This window comes from Trachinotus anak, unplaced genomic scaffold (genome assembly GCF_046630095.1).
Source record: "Trachinotus anak isolate AG129_WGS33_773 ecotype Australia unplaced genomic scaffold, CSIRO_AGI_Tana_v1 ptg000031l, whole genome shotgun sequence".
NCBI lineage: Eukaryota > Metazoa > Chordata > Actinopteri > Carangiformes > Carangidae > Trachinotus > Trachinotus anak.
In genome coordinates, this window is record NW_027273882.1 from 6,285,653 (window position 1) to 6,309,663 (window position 24,011).

Consider the following 24,011-nt stretch of genomic DNA (forward strand, 5'->3'; position numbering starts at 1 on the left):
GTTGCTTGCCGTCTTTCATGATGTTACAGAGCTGGTCGAGGTGCAACAGAGCGACTTCGCTGTCCCACCTTCTTGTACCAACTGTTTTTCTGTATCTTAAAGTTAGGCTGGAACAGTTTCTGTTTGGGCAGTGAAGTCAATCTCTGACTTTTCCCTAACAAAGAGGGTAAAAACAGGGACTGGACATGTTAGTATTTTTTGCTGGGATGTTGTTCCAGATGCTGCATTGGTTGTCTTCTATGAGATAAAACAACTGCGCCTGATTGATGCCCATTTTCAATGAACACTTTCTGAGACTTCCAGACCTTTGCGACAGTGGAATAAGACAAGGAAAGTTGCTGGATATTGAAAGTATGGTGTAAAACCCTGTGACTAAGCATTTATGAGAGTTGCATATTGAGCCATTGAGCAGTGTCTCTGTAGAGAATATCCCTAAAGAGTTCCTTCAAGAAACTTTGGGTTTGTTGAGACGATCTGCAAAGAGCCATTGAGGTTTTGTCTTGTTTGTAATTTGTAATTTCAACAGCTCCTTGAAGGAGTTTTAATTTTCACAAAGCATGGAGCTGATGTCTTTGCGTTGCAGAGACACATTCACTACAAAGACACGCTTACATTTCATCAACCACAGGGGGCTGTTGTTACCACCATTTGGCAGAAACAAGTGACCACAGTATGTGGATATATCCAGCTGGTGGAAAGGAGGGAAGGAAAGCAAAGGAAGGGATTGAGACAGAAAGCAGCAGAGAGATAACAACAAAGGGCTGAGGGAGAAAGAGGAATGAATGAGGGAGGAGAGAGGAATGCAAGTAAAAGAATGTGAGAGAAACGCTAGAAAGGACGGAGAGGTGAAAACAGAGAAGGGCAGGTTGATGGAAGCCAACTAATCTACAGGATTAGTGTCTGAAAAAGGCTGAGAGAGGCAGACAGGGTCATTTTTAGCATCTTTGAATCGCTGAAGAATATCAGTTGAAGTGTCACAAAGCTCCTTGACTTACAGTTAAATGCCAGCAGCAGACTGAGAACCACTTTGTATCAGATATGATGTGAAAAAGGACAAAGCTTAAGTATTTAAAAAATTCTCCCTACGATTTTCTCCTCCGCTCTTGTTTCCTGAGAGTATTCTCTCAAACTTCCTAATTTCAGGGTCATATGAACGTTTTGTTACATGTTCTTTAAGAATGTTTTGACCTCTGCACTCTTTTCCTGTCAGTATCTTATATGGACTAATTGTAAATGTCACCTGATAAAAGGGCTCTTAAATTCCTTAAAAGCTAGGGGAAAAATTTAATGACTATTTGAGAAGTTTCTTAGCAGTAAAATGGGAAATCAAGAACTTAAAAGCAACTTAATTTCTGCCCACTTCACAGATATAAAATATGATAGATCTCAAAATAATTGTCTGTTCAGGAACAGAAACATTGATTGGTTCTTTGTGTTGGATGATACTTAGAGTTAAGAGGTTCAGACTGGCAGTCAGAGAGCGATTGGGATGGTTTCACTGGAAGTATATTGTACTCTTATTATTTTGGACTTAATTTGTCTTTGGATCATTCAGTATGATATCATTCAGTTTTTAGTTGTCAGAACAACTTAATAGATCCTTTTAAGAGTTTAACGGGCTTTTTGTGGCAGATGATGGCAGAGTGATCATACTTGGTGCCTCACAGTAGGGCTTGGTGATCTGGCTGAAAGATCATACAACAATCATTTTGCATAGAATCCCAATCCACAATCTGAATCGTGAGTATCCACACAGATTTATTTGAACTCATGTTATCACATGATTAGTTGTGCATATGGTTGCCGGGACACAAAGCCTGTCACTACAACTGAAGGTAAAGGCCTAACTAGAAAATCTTTGCTCTGATTTTATTCTGAAAGTCATAAGTGGAAGTTGTGATTGGTATCTTTGCTGTAGCTTTGAGCTCGCTGCTACTCTTCACCTACAGTTCTCTCTCCTGTTTACAAATTGTGTACAAACCACTTCCTCAGTTCATATGGAGTATTCGTTTGGACAGCGCTGTTATTTATTTACGAGATGCTCTATGGAATGAGGTGCGATGATGAAGATGAGCATTTTTGCATCTGTTCACTTTACCAGCTCAGGGCTGGAGGTGGGCTGGTTCTGCAACCTCGGCGTGTTTTGGGTGAGAGGGTGGGTACATGCTCACATCATGTTGGAAACACTTTTGAGTGTTCATGCCATTGGACAACTCAATACAGTTGTATGATTGCAATGTTCTTGTGAGGGTTAAAATCCTGTGCATTGATAATCGAACACTGTATCTGTTAGATTTGGATGTGATGAGCTTGAGTGATGGACTTTGGCTGATGTGAGGTGTTTATGTTTGTCTGCTTTTCCAGGCATTGTCATATTACTAAGCAACAAGACGGATACATTAGCGCTCTCACAAATACAAGCTTCCGAATTTTCAAATTGCAAACTGGTAATTATGGCAATGTCCATAAGACACAAAGAATAACACACCAATGGACAGCCTATATAGTCCTATACAGGCCTCTCATCTGAACTGACCAGCTTGTCTTTGGGCTGTGAAACAATATGGTGGCCTCCAAAAACACACCCACGGCCCAGTATACTTAGATTTATACTGGATGATCCTTCACCTCAGGAATTATGCTAATTCGAATGTCATCACTGGACAGAAATCATTTTGATGGTCAAGAGGTCAAGGTTGTAGTTGGGTCTGTAGCATGTCTAACTTCACTGCAGGAGACCAGAGTTTGCATAACATCACAGACCTGCAGTCAACAATTTTTTAAATAAACATTTATTTTTAACCGTAACCACAATCTTTCTCAAAACTCATCATCATAAAAGTATTCCAAGTTGTGACCATTGTTATGTGATGTCCATTAAAGACAGTTGGGCAACTTCTTCTTCTTTGCTTTTTCCAACATGAAAACAATTTTTTGACGTTGCAGCTGCTGTCTACAAACTGGAAGTTCCTCAATGTTCTGTTGACTTTTCACCTCAGAAGGATCGAGTGAAGACAGCGAAAACACCTATTTGAAAAGCCGATGACGATTTCTCCCATGCAATAGCTCTGGCCCTGAGCCTTCAGCAAGGCCTAGGCAAATGACTTTATGGCCCCACCCACTTTAAATCAAAATGTGATTGGTTAATTCACCTGCCACTTTCTACACAAACACACACAGCTGTGGGGCCTTAAGGTTTTCTGTCCTGGTTAAGAAGTCCTAACCAAAGAGTGATCCAGCTAACCTTTTCTCTGCCTAGAGACAACAAAAACAGAAAAGTCGGATTGGATAACTCTATTTTCATTGTAACCCTTTCGCTTTTGAAGCCAACTTGACAGAAAATTAGAATTAGAAAAAATAATTACTAAATGAAAGAGATTAAATGTAACTAGACTCTTGCTGTGAAGCCACATTTCTAATTAGTTTAAAAACAAACTGTGTCAGCACATCACCTCTTCTGAGTTTGGTTGCTGTAAATCTGCCTTGAATGATTAAAATATACACTTCTCTATACCCTTGCTGCTTCTTTTAATAAAAAAGCCACACTGCCAGAACTCTAGTATAGCCAAGCTCCTGTCTCCCACGTTGGCTGGAAAACAAAAACTCTTTATTTCCCGTTGCTGTCAGAGGAGTAAATGAACAGAAGTCTGGGCTGTGGTCCGGCGCTACCTTCTGAAAGAGAAAAGTACCCACATGTTGGGGCTCTTGTCAGGGATGGTTTCAATACTCTGTGTGGGAACTAATGCAGGAAACAAACGTATTTGTTTCATCAGCGTTTTCAGCCTCGGCAGCAGCAGCTGGCTCATCCCAGAATTTCATCACTCACTTGAGTGTTGAATGGGGCTGTTGAGCGTGGGTGACAAAATGCACAACCAGAAAGTAGCCGTATTTGGTGTGTGTAACTGAAGAAGTACAGCTAAGTAGATGCGCAATGTTCCAGAAACACCAGGCCATTACTTCATTGTAAACCTGAGTCAGCCAAACAGTGTTGGACTTCTTTGTTAGACTATTTCACCCTGTTTGATTTGGTCCATATTTAAAATAGATCAAAGTACTGTGCAGCTTATCCAGTCTGCAGTGAAACCCCATAAGTGTTTCAGACACTTGTCAGTTAATCCATTAATAAGTCCACTTGTCTCATCATTCCTGAGGCCTTGGGCCAACCCATCTTTGTGGCAGCACCATTGGCTGGAGACTGTCCTCCTATAAAAAATGAGCCCATAGGTCATCTGTGCAGCAGGTTATTATGACCCATCTAGTGGTCGTAGTAATGATGACAGGAGCAAAGGGAAAAGTGCGGTGACGTAGTTTATAGAGCGACACAGTCCACGTCAGGAGGAGGTTGGGGTGGATGGATGGGTCAACGAAACTCAGGAATATCACACAGGAGAGCGGTGTTCGGTTCTCATGTGACAGTAGCAGTTTATGTTGTTTCTATTATCCATGACCGTTCATTGTTATTATTGTAACCATGACAACAAAGATCGTCTAATGTTGAGGAAGTAAATCACCATCTTTTCCTAAACCTAACCAAGCCATGACCGTTATTATAGTAACCATGGCTACAAGGTAGATACGCTGCTGTTCATACAGTCCGTATTTATTATTGTAACCATGACAACCGAGGTCTGGTATGCTTGTCGCCTTGTCGCCATAGGGGCGCTATTTTAGGAGACACACCTACGGGTCATATCAGTGGGTTAAAAAAAAAAAAAAAAGACCTGATTGGTTGTTCAGGTTGGAGGACTGGTTGGCTGATCAGTCTAACAATAAAGTTGTTCTACCAGTAAGTTTTGAACCCTCCAAATCCCAGAGTTCTGGGTAAATCTGTCCAAGGAGAAGTGAATGAGATGAGCTATGCTAACCTTAGTGACTTGTCTATTAATGAAGAGACAGGAAGTCTTGCTGGCAAGTTTGTCATCAATTAATTTCCTCATGTAACCAGAATGACAGCAGTCCATTCATTTCTTCTTCTTCTTCTTCTTCTATTTAAATGAGTGGAGTAGAAAACAACCAAAAACTTTGATTTGTGCGTTTTTCTTTGTTTCATATCATTGTGGATAGATTAATTTTGCATTTCAGACTTGTAAATTAAGCAATTTTAAGACGTCATTGCCAGTGCTGGTAATAACTTTTGACAATTTTATAAACTTAACAAATCAGCCAGTTAAATCTGATTTATTGTTGATGGATATAATCATTAGGTACAGCCCGCTGGTGAGAAACCTTCACAGTGGCCAGTAGTGTAAGCTTGTGGTTAAACAGCTCCCAAGTAGAAGCACAGTGATGTTGGTTCTTACAAAAACAGGCCAGTCAGCTGTCTGTGAATAAATGTAAATTTGTTCCTTTTTTTTTTTTTTTACACAGTCAACTTTGTATAGACAAAGAAAAAAAGGCCTGAATGTTAAACAATTAATGCCAAACCTCACATCTCACATCTGTCACTGCTGCTGTGAATTCAAATAACTAAGTGCCTCAAAGTAAATTAATATTTCAAATATTAATTTGGTTATATAAATGTTCCTCAGTGACGATGATAAAAGTGTGTGTTGAGGTGGAATGAAGGCTGTAATTCAGTAAAGTCTATAATGATAAATGATGAGGTGACATGGTCTTCTTTCTGGAGCCACACACTTTCTGTACACACACCTTGAAACTAAAAGTAAAGCCAGTAATTAGCAACACACACACACACACACACTTGCTCAGCACTAGTCATTAGCCTCAGCCTCTGAGCTTGTTGACGTGTTTCACACGTTAAATAAATGCTGATAATGGAAGGGACATGTTGTTTGTATGAAACTGGTTGTGTCACAGGATTTTCTTTTTAGGAAATGTTGGAGAGTGAATTAGCTCAAGCGAATGAATATGTGGTGCACACACACACACACACACACACACACACCCACACACACACACACACACACACACACACACATTCACATGTGTACAGAAGCTTATAAAACAGCAGGCCATCCCAGTAACCTGTGCCCAACTTGATCTCACCTCTCACTTTATACTCATGCACATACTAAGAAAACACACACACACACACACACACACACACACACACACACACAGAAGTCTAAAACCTGAAACAGTGTTGGTGAGTCATCTGTGCTCAGTAGGTCTTTGGTCATAGTTTTATTGGAGCACAAATTACTCACTGATGGTGTTGTTTTGTTCAGATACTGTTGATTTCCATACACAGGAGTTATACACAGTGTAAGTTCTGCAGACTCAATATAAACATATTTAACTATGATGCTGCAGAGTTCATGTCTCTGTTCTTGGTGTGTCTTGTTACTGAATTCGACTGCAAAGACTCAGTCCACAAAACTGATGCCTTTTACATTACAAGTAGAATATTTTTTCACAAAGTAGATGTTTTTCATTAAATCACCAGCCTCAAACTAATGGTCGAGGCTGTAACAGGAGCCTCAAAGCTGCTGTTGAAGAGGACAAAGACAAAGCAACACATTTAGTGCAGATTATAAACCTGGTTCTTCTTTCTGGAAGAAATCAAACTGGAAAAGTGGCTCATTATGGAGCTTCTGTCATCTGTAACTCAGAGAACACACACACACACACACACACACACACACACACATCTGCACCTGTACTTCTACCTCTGTGAGGACCAGTTTATAGAGTGAGGACATGTTGTCTGGTCCTCACACCTTCACAAGGCTGTTTGAGGGTTCAGGTTAAAGTCAGGTTCAGGTTTCAGATAAGTGGCGATAGGGAAAGCATGATGTCAGTGAGTGTCCTCAAAGACAGAGGTACAAGTCTATGCACACACACACACACACAAACAGATGTTCACATTCTCAACAGGACTTAATTGCCCACAGTGTCTGTTCTGCATTATCACAGTTAACAGGACCGCTGGGACTCATCTCTACACACACACACACACACACACACACACACACACACACTGTGTGTGGGGAAATGGATCACAGAGGATGATGCGCACACACATACACTGATTATTCAGTAAATGTCCCACATGCGTGCACGTGTGAAACGTGTGAATCCTGATCGGGCTTCGTCTGAACTCTCCTCTCTCCTCTCCTCTACTCTTGTCCTCTCTCCTCTCTCCTCTCTCCTCTCCTCTACTTGTCTCTACTCCTCTCCTTGTTTCTTCTCCTCTTCTTGTTTCCTCTCCTCTCCTCTCCTCTCCTCCCCCCTCCACCTGTTTGTTTTTAGCGGCGTAATAAAACAAATGTACTTTATGCGTCTCTATTAGAGCTGTGTTCATCTCAGTCATTTGTGAGGTGTTATTTCTTCAGTGGCACCTTTATGCCTCTCTCTGGCTGTAAGTCACCTTCACTGCAGCCGCTAATCGGAGCCGACATAAAACTTTACGGCCTCCTCTTCACGCTGATGAAGATGATGCTCTGCAGCTGAACTGGTAACTAATGAAGAGAGGCACGGGTGAGAGACATAACTGCAGAGAGAGAGAGGGGACAAAAACAGGTCTCAGTAATTTTCAGTCGCAGGAGAACGAGTTAACAGGAGGTATGAAGATGTTAGCTGTCTGTGTGTGTGTGTGTGTGTGTGTGTGTGTGTGTGTGTGTGTGTGTGTATGTGCGCATAATGTAAGGATTAAGGCTGGCACTGACACACACACTTACATGTAGGTGGCTGTTGGTCTTGGCAGCTCGTCACATAGTCAATAGAAGAAGTCATTGAGATGTTAATATTTTATGGCCCTGACACTATTGTGCTAAGTGTTTCCTGTCTGTGCACTGGTATAAATTTCAGTGTGTGTGTGTGTGTGTGTGTGTGTGTGTGTGTGTGTTAATTTGATTGTAGCAAAACTCAAAGCCAAGTCAAACTGAATGAAATTGAATTTATGAACAGAATGTGTGATGAAAGCTCAAATTATCAGCAGACTGCTGACAAAATAAAAATGAAATGGTTTATTAACTTTTATTTACACACACATGGTCGACTCAGAGCCACGACTGTGTCAGAGGTGTGTTGACTTACACTAGCAGAGCTCATCCCATTCACGCAACTGTCCATGCAACTGGTCTTAAAAGTGATAGTTGTGGATATTTGACGTATCAATAATGATATTATCGCTGGAAGTGCAGGAAGAAAGTGTCATATTCAGGCTCCATGTGTATTTTTCTTTTATTCAGACAGATGACGTTTCTGCCCTCAAGATAAGTACAACTGGTCTTGATGAGTACTGGGTGAGCAGACCAGTATGAGACCAGCACAGTATTTTACTGGTTCAGACGCTCAAGATCAACTGTAATAACTTTGCTGATCGTCTGACTTTTCATCCAGCGCCATCATCAGGTCGTAATTTTAACAGTCCCATCAGCCTCAGCTCCACTTTGTATGTGGTGCTAATTAGCTTGCTAACACACTAAGATAAATAGATGGTGAACATGATAAACATTACACCTGATGAACGTCAGCGTGTTAACATTGTTAGCACGTAAGGAGGAGTAAGAAATGATTAGAGGAGGAGAATTATTTCACTTAAAAAAAAAGATAATATGGGTAAACGATGCCCAGCAAAAACCATTGAGAAAATCATGAGTAAAAATACATTTTACATTTTTTACATTTGTCTTGTTGTTTGTGTTTAAAGTAAAAAGTAAAAAAAAGGAGTCCATGGTGGTAACAGAAACTTTAGCTTTAGCTTGTGGACCAGCAGCAGTAACCGCTTAAGGTGCTAAAGTAGCTGTAGTAACAGCTATGAATCACAGCCTCAGTAAAAGTACATGACCTCTGTCAGCTGTGACGCTGTGACCTCATTCTGCTGTGGCAGGTCGGACACTCCCACCATGAGGTCAGCAAGTTGCTGTGACTCTGATGTGAAGCCAGTCTCTCCTGTTATTTCCCACATGAGGTTATCAGTATCAGTCATATTTGCATTGGTGGACTTCCTCTCTGCTGTTATTTCTTCTGATTGGTCAATGCACACACCCCTCCCCGACCTGTCACAGGTGTTTATCTACCAGGTGTTTTTTATCAGCCGCTCGGAGCTGCAAGAGAAATGTCATCACGGTTGTAAAAGCAGAGCAGAGAGAGACAGGAGGACAACCCTGAGAGATTTTACTGAGCAACTGATTTAGAGTTGTGTGTGTGTGTGTGTGTGCGTGTGTGTGTGTGTTCCACTTGCTGCATATTGTGTTATATTGTCTGGCCTTGGGCAACAAGGATGTTCCTCATATTTTGGGAGACTATATACAGTGTGTGTGTGTGTGTGTGTGTGTGTGTGTGTGTGTGTGTGTGTGCGTGTGTGCCTGCTCTTTCAACATGGAGCCTGGCAGTAGAGGAGTGAAGTTTATCTTCAGGCTAGAATCATATTATAAACTTCATGATGGAGTTTGAGCTTGTTTAAAGGTTCATATTTTACACTTGTCCAGTGTTTTATTTGAAATGTTGAGAAGAAGATATATTTGGTTTTAAGAACCAAAAACCTCCATGTTTCCCTCTGAGGATCAGACTGTCACTTCCGGTCAGAGGTCAAAGGTCACGGCTTCCAGAGTCGGACTGGAGATGAGAGAATAAAGAGAAACGTGAGATTGTGCTGCCAGAAACTTGAGAGGCAGCTTTTACACACACACACACACACACACACACACACAAACCAATTTCCACTCCCTCTGAGAGTGTACAGTACAGTGTGTGCGTGTATGTGTGTGTGTGTGTGTGTGTGTGTGTGTGTGTGTGTGTGTGTGTGTGTGTGTGTGTGTGTGTGAATGAGGGAGACTCAGCTAAACCTTCTGCTGCCATTAACGTTGCTCAGCATGAAATTTCAGGAACATTTGGATGCAACATCAAAAAGCATCAGACTCCTTTTTCCTACTCAAGAGGCACACAATTCACATACCGAGCTCTCTCTCTCTCTCTCTTTCCCACCACTATTTAAAACACACACACACACACACACACACACACACACAATGAGACACAAGAGAGTTCCACTTCTCTCTTGGGGAGTGTTGACTTCTCTTGGTCCACCCCTCCATCTCTCCTGATCCACTGATTTCATTCAGCTTTTAGAGTAGGTATCTTTGTTTCTCTCTGTGTGTGTCTTTGTTTCTCTCTGTGTGTGTGTGTGTGTGTGTGTGTTAAGTTCTAAGCTCAGGAAGCCTCCTGTTTGCGTAGCTGTGCTGTGTGTTTGTCTATGCTAATCAGAGCAATATCAGTATCGTTCAAACTCATGAGCTTGGCTATTAAAGTATCTGCAAATTAAGTGCTAGATCATCAGTTAGATCATATAACAGCTTCTGAAACCTCCCCTTTATCCAGCAACAGTAATCTGACAGTTGCACCCAGCTCAGAGAGTGACTGGTCAGGTGTGCGCAGGTGTGAAAGTTGGCAGGGTTTGAACTTTTCTCTCAAACTCTGTTTTTCATTCAACTAGTTCCATCATGTTTTATATCAGCTGAGATTGCATGATTAATTGCACTGAGTCTACAAAACCCTGCAAGTTTGGATGGTTGGTCTGGCTGGGTGGGGCATGGGGCATGGCTGAGAGCGGTGACTACTTTGTTGTGACATCACAAAGTTCCAGAAGTCCTGACGGCTGGTTTTAAGGCTCAGTCTCTGAATACAGGCTGTGTGCATTTCTCTGTGGACTGAGGCTTTGATACTTTCACAGTATTAATTTAGAACCTAGACCTGCTTTATAATCAAAAAAGACATGGACATCTATCTTTAGACTGGATGGACCTTTAAATGTCACACACTGCACTAAATGGATATGGATTAATGGCAGAGAAAAGTTTACCTTGTGATGATGGAGACTGTCAATAAAATCTCCTGTCTGCTTCACAAAATGAAATTTTAAGATGTGCCTTTTAGCAATTATTCCCTGGTATTTCTATTATTCCCCGTCTGTATTGATTTTTTTTTTCATATTATTTTAATTTGAGTTTCAGACAGTGTTATAAAATGTTCTCAAACTTGGGGAGAAATAAAGTGATAAACATGACTGCAGAGTTTCAGAGTGTGATTACTTGACTTGTTGGTGAAACATGGGGCAATGTGCATGAGTCACAGCTACTTCATGAACTCATTGAGCAGCTACCTAAGGCACTGAGCCTTAGGTCGCTGCAGTGAAGCTCCAGGGTCTGAATGTTGGAACGTGGATGATGATGTTTCTGACAAATGTGACACCCGTCAGCTTTTCTTGGAATAAGTAAGGGTTAAAACACACACACACACACACACGCACACACATACTGGTGTTTCTAACGTTTCCAGTGCGTTGGCTGTGGTTTTGGCTGTGGTGAAGGCTGAGCCTGAGATCAACGGAGGCCATTGTTACCCCGAGCGAGAGAGACGAACCATTCTTTCCACTTTCCATTTCAGCTCTTGTCTGTTATTATTTTTTGTGAGGGCAGAGTCGTCTTTCCAGCTGTTGAAAGTGATGAAGGCTAACATGTTTTATATTTCAAGCCATAAATGAATCCCACTCGATCAGTGGCATTGGGTTAGTGTCTCTGACAAACCAACCTATTATGTGTTTATGATGCTTTGTAGAGAGAGATTTACCATATTTTTTACAGTTCTTGGAGTTGATAAGGCTGTGCATTTGTCACAGTGAAAGAGACAAAACCATAAACAGCAGTAGCATCAGTGCATGAAAATACAAGTGAAAACTGCAAAAATCAAACTGAAGTACAGAGTGTTCTGATGGCCAGTACATTGTGTACTTCGTCTCTACCTTCTGAGGTTTTCACATATATTTAATATGCATTTAAATGCTGCATTTGTAGAGGATTGGTTGAGATAGATGAATTCAACAAAACTGCATCTGCTACTCGTTTTTTCCAATCAGATTTTCTTTTTCTCCCAGCTCTAAGAGGATCTGACTGCTTGCTTCTTTCTTAAAGAATGTGACTTTTTCCAAATCTAACTTGCAAGATTATTCTGCATGTGTGTGGTTTCCAGCAAAAAGGTTGGTTCTTGTACCTTTGTAAACCTTAAGGAATGTGGCAATAGGTCTGGCAGTTGTGGAATTCTGCGCAATGCTGGCTTGGCTGAAGTGAGCATTTTTAGGCCACTTCTGTCCAATCAATCGGCACTCGATTGATTGATTCCTCTCTGGGCTGCTGAACCTTTAGCTAACTGCACGTCTTACCTTGTCCCGTCTCGTCTTGTTTTATCCTGATTCCTGGAGTGCAACCTTTTAAATATGATTCCTACACTATTCTTCTTGTCCACTTGCTGCCTTAAAAAAAGTCTTGGTTTTGTCTCATGAATCCTTAAAGTCCTTGTAACCCTCTTGAAAACTTGGTCTTCATCCTCTTCGTTGTCTTACCTCCTTGACTCCTCAATCTGGAGTAATTGACAAGAATGCCCTTCACTGCCAACTCAACTGTTTGTCCTTGAAACCTAACTAGTAGTCTCCTGATTCTTAATGGTAGTAGGTGGTTTCCTCCTTTATCTATTGCCCCTTGTCTTGTCTCCTACGCTCTTTTATGGGCCTGTCCTCTTGTCCTCTTTTGTTCTGTTCCCCTGTGTCCTTGTCTGTTAGCGTCCTCTGAGTGATATTACCCTACCTTAACAGCTTGAGTGGAGTTTGTACCTTTCTGAAAGTTCACAAATTTATCATCCTACCATCACCTCCAGTTCTGGGCTGCAGCTCTACAAACTGTAACCTGGTGCTGACGGAGGTCCAGGGTGCAATCACGTCGCCCTGCTACCCCCAGAAATACCCAAATTCACAGGCCTGCAGGTGGATCATGCAGGCCCCCGCCGGCTTCATCATCCAGCTTTCCTTCCTGGACTTTGACCTGGAGGAGGCGCCGGGCTGCATCTACGACAGGGTTGTGGTGAACACGGGAAACACAGAGGTTAAGTTCTGCGGTCTGACAGCCAACGGATTGTCCCTGAACTCGACGGGGAATGTGATGGAGCTGTCCTTTACATCTGACTTCAGCGTGCAGAAGAAGGGGTTCAAAGTTAGCTTCCGACACGGTAGGTCCAGGCTGAGTCCTGCTCTCCAAGTCTGGGATCTGTTTAGACACAAATTAACAATATTATCAGCTATAACTTGCTCACACCAGGAATCTAATTCATTTTTATTACCTGCTGAGGTTAATGTTGAACTTGTAGGGCCGCATGAATAATAAAGCAGCCAGGTCCAGCCTGATTTCTCAGATCTTAGCTTTTCAGAAAACAAAGAAAAACAATCTTTTTTCTGAGTGAACACCATTTCAGTGTACTTATGGGGTCTCAAAATGTTTCATAAGATCAAAGGGATTTGGTCGACACATAAAGGAGAATATAAATCATTTAAAGGTCCACTGATCAATCTTTTTCAAAACAACAACACATCAAACCCCCATCTCTCAGATTCACTTAAATTAGTTTTTAGGGTTATAAATTAACCATTTGGATTTTGAGTATGTAGCTGATTTAACAAAATGTGGCTACCCCAAAAAAAATCTATGCCATTCTTCTTCTGTGAACACCTGGACAGTATCATTGGTCATCCCCGGTGAGAACAGTCTTCGTCTCCATAACATTTTGACACTCCTTTTGTCCCAGAACAGACGTAAAGGTGCATTGAACTGTTAGTAAGGATATCAGCATGAACTGCGTCCTCCCAAGATCAAACTGATGTATACTGGACTGATAAAGGTCAGTCAGTCAGTCAGAGGTGTGCGTTTTTCAGCTTGATTATTTTAGCCAAAGAGAATCACTTACTGCAGCTTTAATTTGAAACCACGGAGATTGGTGCGTCAGTATCAACCAGTCTGAGTATCGACCTACCAAAGGCAGTTGGTCGCTGTAACAAGTTTGATGTTTTGGTGAATCTGTGTGTACGTGCCCTCAGGCGCGTTCGCTGTGTATATGTATGTGTGAATGAGTGTGAGCTGTGTTTTTCCATTGCACACTGGCTGTTAGTTTTTTGTGCTTGTCCAGCATCAGCCAGAGTGGTTCTGCCAGGAGAAGTTTTGTGACAAGTTTCAAAGAGACAAAACCTCTGATTCATCCATTCTTGTGGATGGTTGGTGTGTTAAGAAGTGTGTATGTGTATGTATTTTTGAGAGATGAAAGTCAGTTGAAAGAGTTGAGAGGCAGTGAATGCTATTCAGAAATGTTAAAATGTTTATTCAGATTATGAAGCAAACTTAATGTAACTGAGGCTGTTGTATTGACATGAAAAATCTCTACAGTCACAATCAACTCTATCAGTTTAAAATCAAGTTTAGAATTAGTTGAAATGACTATAAATGAAAAGATTTGTATTAATTTTCTCTCTTGTGATTTTGTATTTTCCTTCCTCCTTTTGCCCTTTTGACCTTTCATTTCGCACTCAATCTGACTTAATTTCCTTGCTTTCTTTTTCTTTCTTTATTATCGTTTTTCTTTTTTCTTTTCCCTCTTTTCCTGCATTCCTTTTTATTTGGTCTGCCTTGCAATTCCTTTCTTACTTCCTGTTTTTACCTTATTATCATTCCTTTGTTACTTCTTTTCTATATTTTGTCTTTCTTTATTCTTTCCCTGTTTTGCTGTTCTTGCTTTTTCTTCTTGTCTTCCTCCCAAACTTTTTCCCCTATTTTTTGCTCACACTCTGTCTTTCTTCCCTCTCTTCTTCCATCCCTCCTTTCTAGTTGCCGTGGCTCTGAGAAACCAGAAGGTCAAAATAACTGCTGGCAATGGCAAGGTCACGGAGGTCGCCAACTCTGTTTCCATACCGGTGCTCACTCAGCTGACCCTGTGCTTTGAGTTGGAACGCACCAGCAACAAACAGGTATGTTACATATCCACGAAACACACAAAGAGCAGATGGAAGATGTGTGAGTGCTGAACACATGAAACCCTCTTTTCTGTACTGTTAAATACAAACCTCTGGTTGTACGCGTCTTTGATCTATAACTTCACAAATGGAAACACAAGTCACGATACTACCAAAAATCTATATGCAACATTTGAAGCTGCCATCACCTTCAAAATGATCATAATTTCAATCGAAGAGCTAAACCATAAATAAATTCAAATCTGAGGTGTTTAAATGTTTTCTGATGCTGTAAAATCTTTGTTGATATCAGTTAATACTTGTAAAAGATAAAAACAACAATCCCCAAAATGAATAGCAGATCAGAAATTTCCCTCTTAAATACCCCAAAATATAAAAGGTGTGAAACAAACTTCAAGGAACTACCAGCTGTTGTTTTAAAGCAATAATGGGTTTAACAGATTTAGGTGATACAGTTGCAAACAACACTTTGCTAAATGATATTTCTGTTTTTGAATATTTGTACATTTTATGAAACTGATGCTTTGCCTTAAACTCAGTAACTCTTGTGCAGCAGGATAATCTAAGCTCAAATGTCCTCCTGCTAGCTTTTCCTGAGCTTTCAAATGCATCTCATGGTATGCATCAGAAAATGGAAGAGGCTCAAGTGTCATCAAGAAATTATATTCATAAAGTACTCATTTGTTTTCTTAATTATATTGTGTTAAGAAATGTAATCACTGCCTGGATTATTATGTTCCATGGCAACGTGTTTGCGTGAACGACGTGCTACATTTATTTGCAGCGTGATTATGGACACACAAACGATCGAGACCAGAGCTCACATCCTCAGTCCTGCTTGTGGTTCGGTTTAGGCAACAAAACAACTTTGGTTAAGTTTAGTGAAAGGTTGTGGTTTAAGTTAAATGTCAACAAAGTCAAGATTTTTCTGTTTCAAACTTAAGGTCATTGTTGACCCTCAAGATTTAAGCTTTAATTGCTACGTGCAAGAATTTCCCTTTATGCAAGAGTGCATACTTTAGCTTTACAAATAAAGTAACTTCTTATTTTACTGATACATTAAGTATCAACATTTTGTGACACGGTAAATGACTTTCATACTCTAACAGAATTCTCTTGGCTCCTGAACAGAAAGAGTGGATCTTCACCTACTACAACTCTAACAACAAAGTGAGCCTGAGTTTGGGCTCATCTCAGGCTGGCATGATGATCATCATTGATGAAGTGAGCTGTCCGATCAACAACATTATCTCCTCCTCTAACTTCGCTTCTACCATGAAACGTTTGTGTGTGCTATGGAACTCATCAAACGGCCAGTTGGGGATTTATTTCAATGGAAACTACAGCTCCAAGACCTGCTCCACCACCATCGGGCACTCTGTCAAAAATGGTGGACAGTTCCGGTTAGGAGGTAAGTCTGGGTTTGAAGTTTTACTATGTAAGTTTTACCTAACTGTATGATTTCAGTACAGTGAAGTCCAACAACACAGCCAATTCAAACAGTAACGTTTAATTTACATATGAGTTAGTAGGCTTTGTAGTCATTCTCAGACAGTTTGAGAAACACTAACTTTAAAACATTATATTTTAATAAATCTACTCATGGACCAACAGGGGTTCATTGTGGACCACTCTTTGAGAAAGGCTGAATTTATTAAGAAAGAACTGAAAAAAAACCCACAAATTATCATCCAGTAAAAAGTTTTATGTGTTTGAGTAATTTATTATACACCTACAAATATAATATATATGTACTTAATTTGATATTTTATGTACTTTTATGTACAGTATACAATTTCTTTTTAATTAAAAATACGCACAATTGACCAATTTTATTACTTATGATGAACAGAACAGGCAAATATATTATCAGACAATGAAAAATTAATGATAAACAAAAAATAATTGCCAGAATAACTTGTTTGTATTTTCCTATGTTAAAATAAGCAATTATTGTCACATCTGTTGTGTTATGGGTCAGCATTGACCTCATATACTTTACTATGAAAAAAGTAATCCTGTATATATTTGCATACTCTATGCAAAGCTGTTCCTTCATCACACGCTGCCCAGATTTTGATGCCATATTTTCCAAGCTTACTCAGAATGTATTGTCTAAATGGACAGTGACCCCTCACCTCTGGGACCAACCATCCATCTACAGTGACCTCATTTCCTGGATTGTAGGCAAGTGGCAAGTGATACACTTATTTGTCGTTCTCTACCTTGCCTTTCATAAGGGATTGAAGACCACATTTTTTTACTCATCTTTCTTTGATCTTCTGAATCATTAAAGCTTCCTCATCAAAGCTGGATCACTGTCAACATTGTCCTTTATTTCAGACACTTCCTCCTCTTTTTCACACTCATCCTGTTCTCCCGCCTCCACCTCTTCATGATCAAATATATAATAAGGGGATTTTTGAGTTGTGAATCTTTATGTTGACAGCTGCAGATCCTTAATGAGATGTGGTTAAAGCCTCAGACAGGTCGTCCTTATAGTGACCTCTGTGGCCTCTTGCCCACAGAGAAAACAACTCAGGTAGTGTCCTGAATGTGTGTGTGTGTGCTCGTTATGCCAGGTGTGGGGTGATATGTGAGAAATAAAGCATGAGAAAGCCCCACCCTATATATTGCTGTAAAGCTGGGGGACAGGAGATGTGTGTGTGTGTGTGTGTGTGTGTGTGTGTGTGTACACAATTCTGTTGTGTGTGAGTAAAGGAGAGAGTGGTGGTGTGTGTGCCATCACTTGCTGCATGCCACTCTACAATCCAATCCAATTCAGTTCAGTTCAATTCAATTCAATTCAATTCAATTCAATTCAATTCAATTCAATATGCTTTCTTAGCATGAATTTTATTAAAAATATTAAACAATAATTTGATGTTGTTATTATAGAATTTCATAACTATCATTTTTGTTTTGTGGTCCTGTTTGTTATTCATGATGATTTGGAAACATTTGCTATGTGTTTATCTGCATAAACAGCTAATAAATACTACTGGGTTAAATTTGACCTCTTAACACCACAGATGTAACTTTTTTTCTAATACGCATTTAAAGAAAAGAAAAATGATCAAAATGTGTTTTATCATATTTAGTAGGTCATAGCTGAGGATATCATGAAGTCTTGTTTCACACGTATAAACTTAAAAAAAATGACCCTAACACAACAGAAAGTTAAGTGAACCAGAAATAATAAAAGGGTTGATGCATAAATTTTCTGTGTTATTCCTGTGTGACTGTCTTTGTGTCCAGGGCAGCAAAACTTGGAGGGAAACATCTATAACTTCCGCCTGTGGGATTACGCCATGATAGAGCAGGAGCTCAAAGATCTGACCTGCAGCAAGGTGGGGAACGTCATCGACTGGGACAACAGCTACTGGACCATCCCCTCCAGTCTGGCCCAGACCGACGACACACTCAGCTGCAGTGAGTACAGAAAATAATCCTTGCTTCTTCCCTTAAATACTCACTAGAGAAGCAAATGTGGATTAATCCACCGCTGAAAATAGTCCCCAACAAATGCAATATTTCCACCTGTTTGAGTCATGCTTGATAAAAACTACAGTGATCAGCTGTTTCAGGAAATTACTGAGACTTTTTAAAACACAAGAGTGCATACTTGTGAGGTGTTTGTAAAGAGTTACATCTTCAGTAGGAGCCAGTGGGGTCGGAGCTGAGAGCCACAGTCAGAAAGTGTTGAGAGATGAACTAACATAACATAACATAACACATTTTTTCATGGCATTTGTAGACAGTAAGGAAAAAATATGCGCACAAACTAAAGTAACAATGGACTCATCTATATCAAACTAATGTATACAAAATTGTACTAGGGTAACTATTCTCTACAGCTGTGGAGAGGCAGGTTCACCAAGTCATGTTTATGATTTGAATGCTGTACAGTGTGCACCAACTTACCATAGCAATGAGAAACATTTGTCACTTGTCAAAGTAAAAACTTCACAGTGCTTAGTTATGTGTCTGATATTAACAGTGCAATAAGAGAATTTTATAGTCTTACACCAAACATCAGAAACAAGCCACATGAAACATTATTGTAATGTGCAGCAGTAAATAAAGTTAGTGAAAAAGTCCACAGTAAATACAAGCAGTAAATAAAAATAATAGATAATAAAACACAAAAAAACAAAACTGTTTTCTCAAACTTGTGGTGTTTGAGATATCATCATCACGTGCACACACACACATGTGCACTAACACACACAGTACTGTACTGTGTAGAAACTTCAAAAACAAAGTGTTTTAGTCTGTTTGCTATCAGGGTGGAAAATTACAGCCAGACTTCAGCCAAATTCTGGTAAATTTTGACCGTGGCTGGTGAGTTAATTGACTCCAGCACCGAGGTTGGCTGCTGCACCATCATCACTCTGATTACTGCTCTGCTCTAAAGACCCAGTTGGCTGCTAAAATACACTGAGAGTTCATGGTGAAATTCCTGCATGGAAGCACACACACACACACACACACACACACACACACAAACGTGCTGTATTTAAATTGCTTATTAATTGTAAGATTTTTCAGTGTTTATCAGTGCATTAGCATCAAAAATGCATGATGCTCACACTGAGCGCGCGCACACACACACACACACACACACACAAACACACATGCGTACTTGCACAAATGACCACAAACACTCTAGACACACTTAAAACCTGAAACCAAGTTTACATAATCGACCATTTTCTCAATGTATTTAAGTATTATCCATGAAAGAGAGTGTAAGAGTACACTCTGCATGTGTGTGTGTGCACAGAGTAGTGCTTCTTATTTAAAAGCGCTGTAAATGAGTGTGTAGCCACAGGAGGTTAGCCACAGCGGTTTCAGTGAAAATTGTCCCTCTGTGTGTGTGTGTGTGTGTGTGTGTGCGCGCACATGCTTGTATGCCTCAGAGACCTGCAGTGGTTTTCAAGAAATGCATGATTCTGCACTTAGTTTCCTGATGCTCTTGTACGCACATACACACACACACACTACACACACACACACACACACTACACACACACTACACACACACACACACACACACACACACACAGTAAAAGCCCACAGCTGGGCAGTTCACGTTAGCTTTCCTTACTCTACATGAAATCTTATCTGCTGTGATCCACGCTGAGAGGGACACACTATAAACCATATGAATGAGGTCTTTGATGTCGCTCTTGTTTTTTACGGCAGTGAAATACAGTGTGGTCTGATTTAATCTACTTGTGCAGCACAGGACTACATCACGACATCAATAAAAAATAAGCAAAAGAAAAACTGAAAAAAAAGTGACAAGACATTTGAACAAAACATGAAACAAATAAAAAAAACAAACACAAACTGATTCACATGATGATGCACAGACACATACAAAATACAACACATCAAAAGTCAATAAGTTATCCAAAACGAATGATCATAAAACTATTAAATAGTAAAATACATAGCTTTATATTTGCTTTTTCAAATCCAGCACCTGTGAAAGTCCTTTTGGATGTGTGTGCTCTACACTCTGTTCGTCCTCTGCAGAGCTTGTAGAACTTTGTAATGGACGGTTTCAGTAAAAAATGTAACTTTCACCTTTGTTTTCACTTTCAAGGCCGTGGTTTTATTAATTAAAATTTCTCATGTTATAATAGTTGCAGTTCCCCTATCTCTTCAGTTAGACTGATGGGTGATAGTGTCATGTAAAATAATAATTTTGTCATCATAACCAGCACAAATAACGGTCCACAAACAACATCCCTAATGATGCAGCATGGCCCCCAGAGTTTTCTGATGGTGAATAACTCTGATGTCCCTAATGTACCACAGTTAAACTGAATTGCCCACACATGCTGACGTACTGTACATGTAGCTTGTATTTGCACACATAGTGTCACTCATTGGACGTGGACAACAAACTCATTTTTGTATTTTCTCAGTCTGTATTTTGATGTTTCCAATAACCTTTTGTTTTTGAGGGATCTGTTTAATTCCTGGACGTCCTTGTCTATCTTACTGCCATGTCTGCTTGAATGCTGCTGATTATTAATGAATGGTGTAACTGACAGTTTGATCGTCTTGTTGTAATATAATGTGCTTTATGTAATTTTTTTTCTCATTTAGTGGCCATTTTTAACCAATTGCTTCATTGACTAATTGACCTCATATTAATGTGATAAACTGTGTTTGATGCTGATGTGTTCCTGAAGTGGCCACCCCCGTTGTTTTGACTGAGTCCACTAATCTGTCCTTCTCTTTACAGTCTGCTACCCTCATTGCATTCACTTAACTACCGCTGCGCCAACTAGTGGTGAGTGCTGCTAACGCGCTGCTCATGTACGTTGTATGTCTGTGTGTGTATGTCCTGGAGGGAGGTACGATTTGGCTTGCGCTAACTGAGCTATGATGCATGCAGGAGAATGTGCAATAATCTCTTTTTATAAAGTGCTAAATACAACATCTTGTAAAATAAATTAATAAAATATGAAATGTTAAAACATGTCAAAACCAAGGTGCCTGAGTTTGTACGCTGACAGTAAACAGGGCTTTCCAGCGGCCTCACCAGCAATCGACAAGGTGCTTCTAAGCGTATTCTCTGGTGTACACCGAGCATTCATGATAACGAAATGGTGATGAGGAGGGGTTGAGTTTGAGAAAAAAAAAAACACAGTAGACTTTTACTAGACAGGATGGATCTGATGAAAGACACAGTTGAGTTGTATTACTTTGCTGCTTCTCGTGAGTCCGACAACTTTAAGAAAGTGAATTCTCAAAAACTCCTTTAACAGTTGTAGTGTTTTTAAATGGGTCTACAACATTTTTTACAGTATGATTTGCATTTATATATCTCGTTTGTTTGATTTGGGAGGTTGGATTTCATTGCCTCTTTGAAAATATTAAGTGGTTAAAGTACCACAGTGTGAAACGTTAAGACAGACAAGTAAACACTAAAATCAAGTATGAGTGAGCTCTGTCAGCAGGTCTGGAGTTCAGAGATTTCCACAGGCAGCAGCAGGTTCATGGCTGTTGTGTTCAGGGTCGGTGGCAGGATAGACTGCTTCATCGAAGAGGCGCCTTAAGCTGAACAGCACAGACACACAGCCTGAAGACATGCAAACACACACACCTCTGGTACAAGCTCCACAGGCTGATTGTGGGTTTCTGTGGCCTTCACCTGTTCTCTGTTAACTGGACGCTGGAGTCGGTGAAGTGAGATGTCTAGTGCATCTTTGAATTACAATTTGAATTACTTTGATTGACAGCTGATAAATGGTTTGGTATTTATCAAGCAGAAACTCTGCTATATTGATTCAGTAATTGAATTAGTCATAAATAGAGATGAGACTTAATTGATCCCTGCAGGGAAACAGTGTAATTCCAGCAGCAGGAAACAGAAGCAGAGGATTAGTCTGGAAAACAAAAGGTGATGTGTTGACTCCACAGATGTCTGCTCCTCAGAGATTATAAATGATCCAGGTCACAGGTTCTTTTTTTTTGCAGAGAGTGTAGGAGCAGAAGATTCAAATACAGGTCACAGATTATACTAACAGACAGTACACTGAGTCAAGTGTGGACGAATAGACATAGAGAAGATGTGCAGAGTTTTGCAGTGAAACAGGGCAGAACTGAGAGGATACAAACACTTTGGAGATTTGCTCTTTTACTCTTTGAACACTCTTTACATGGGAGTTTACAGAGCTCCAGGAAGCATTAGACCAGGAAGCATTAGACCTGGTAGACCTGTTTGAAACCAGCTGTGTTTTGACAGATGATTTTACAGAGTTCACAAAAGTCGACATTTTCCATTCGCCAGTAATGGAAGTTATATGGTTGTTTCTGCTTCCATTGACTGACTGTTGTTTTTCTCTCTAATGGCTTTGAGGTTTACTTTCTTTACTGCATTTAATAAGTTACATGATCATATATCCTGTTTGGCCAAGGGCTAAACTGGGAAGTAAATGAGGAAAACTGCACAAGACAAAAACAATTGAAATACTTTGCAGCTATAGAAAAAAATATCATGGCTACACTGAGTGCAGTCTCAGTACAGACACAGGTCTGCTTCATTAAATGTGCCCAGTATCCAGTGTAGATGTTTTTCATTTCTTCTACTGCACAGAAGAAAGACAGAAGTGAGATGAGGAAGTCCGCGAAAACGTTTGGGCGTACAAAGAACAGGAGTTTCATGTGGTGTGATTTATGACTGATAAGTCTACTAAAACACTTTGGTTAAGGTTAAGGAGAGATTGTGGTTTTGATTAAATATTCGGAAAGCCTTCGAGAAGCCTTTGTTGACTTAATTGTTAGACATGCTTTAGTTTCTACAGGCAAATGTAGTAGCAAATCAAACCTGTTAGGCAAAACAAAAAGTTCTTAGGACCGTCATTTACTCCCCCAGCTGTTTCCAAGTTCCAGTTAAGTCCACTGAGCAGACCTCACTTCTCAAACCAATCAGAACTCCTATGCTGGAACAAGACTGAGATTCTGTGTGTCAGTAGAAACCAAAGTAGCACAACTTCTAAGATTGTATTATAACACTGGAACTTGCCACAGTTGAGTTAAAAAAAATTCCCACCTTACTGCAATTAATCACATTTTGTGAAAGTACTTTAACTGACTGGTTTGGGGTCCCCAAAGCCCCAGGTTTATAACTTCCATTCCATTCTGAAGAATAGAAAATGTCAAAGTCTGTGAGCTCTGTAAAATCAGTCCAATATTTGACCAATATATAATATTCGGCAGATATGTGGTGTCTCTATTTAAAAAAATAACAAAACACAGCGTTGGGTTAAAGTTTAGGCACAAAAATGACTCAGCTAAAGAAACGGTCACGGTCATGGCTGAAATAAAACTAACAAACAAACAAACACTGTGGAGTGTCTTGTTTGAAGGTCTTGTTTGGCTCTGAAGGTCTACAGTAAGAACACGTGTGCAGGGATTCTGGTTTCTCCTCCTGTGTGGGAGTCAAAATTCTTGTTGTGCTGTTGGGCATTATAACAAAATCTGAGAGTGTGTCTTTAAACTTTGAGAGTATGCCACAGTATTCAGTCTCACACATGTGTATAAATCAATCTTAATCCCAGTGTAATGAATGCATTAAAAATTCAATCCATGTTCCCTCTTTATTAATGGATTTCCAAGCCCTCCACCCAACACTCCAGCTTTCAAGCACGTCACATTGCCTCCAAGTACATTTCACACTCATTTTCCTTTCCACGCAGAGAGGTGTGCTTCGTTTTGTTTACCTTGAAAATGCTGTCTG

The 24,011-nt window shown here is 40.1% G+C and overlaps 1 protein-coding gene across 8 annotated transcripts in view; it reads left to right on the forward strand.

Annotated features, from left to right (window-relative positions):
* The window catches only part of adgrg6 (adhesion G protein-coupled receptor G6), a 105,381-nt gene that overhangs the window by 20,244 nt on the left and 61,126 nt on the right, over nt 1-24,011 (forward strand). For 5 of the 8 annotated variants that reach the window (XM_071467420.1, XM_071467421.1, XM_071467417.1 and 2 more), the window contains exons 3-7: nt 12,613-12,960; nt 14,604-14,743; nt 15,881-16,160; nt 18,008-18,181; nt 21,012-21,059. In XM_071467420.1, the coding sequence (XP_071323521.1) occupies nt 12,613-12,960; nt 14,604-14,743; nt 15,881-16,160; nt 18,008-18,181; nt 21,012-21,059 (990 nt within the window). The remainder of the gene's footprint in view (nt 1-12,612; nt 12,961-14,603; nt 14,744-15,880; nt 16,161-18,007; nt 18,182-21,011; nt 21,060-24,011) is intronic. The other 3 variants (XM_071467418.1, XM_071467425.1, XM_071467422.1) reach the window with 2 other exon arrangements.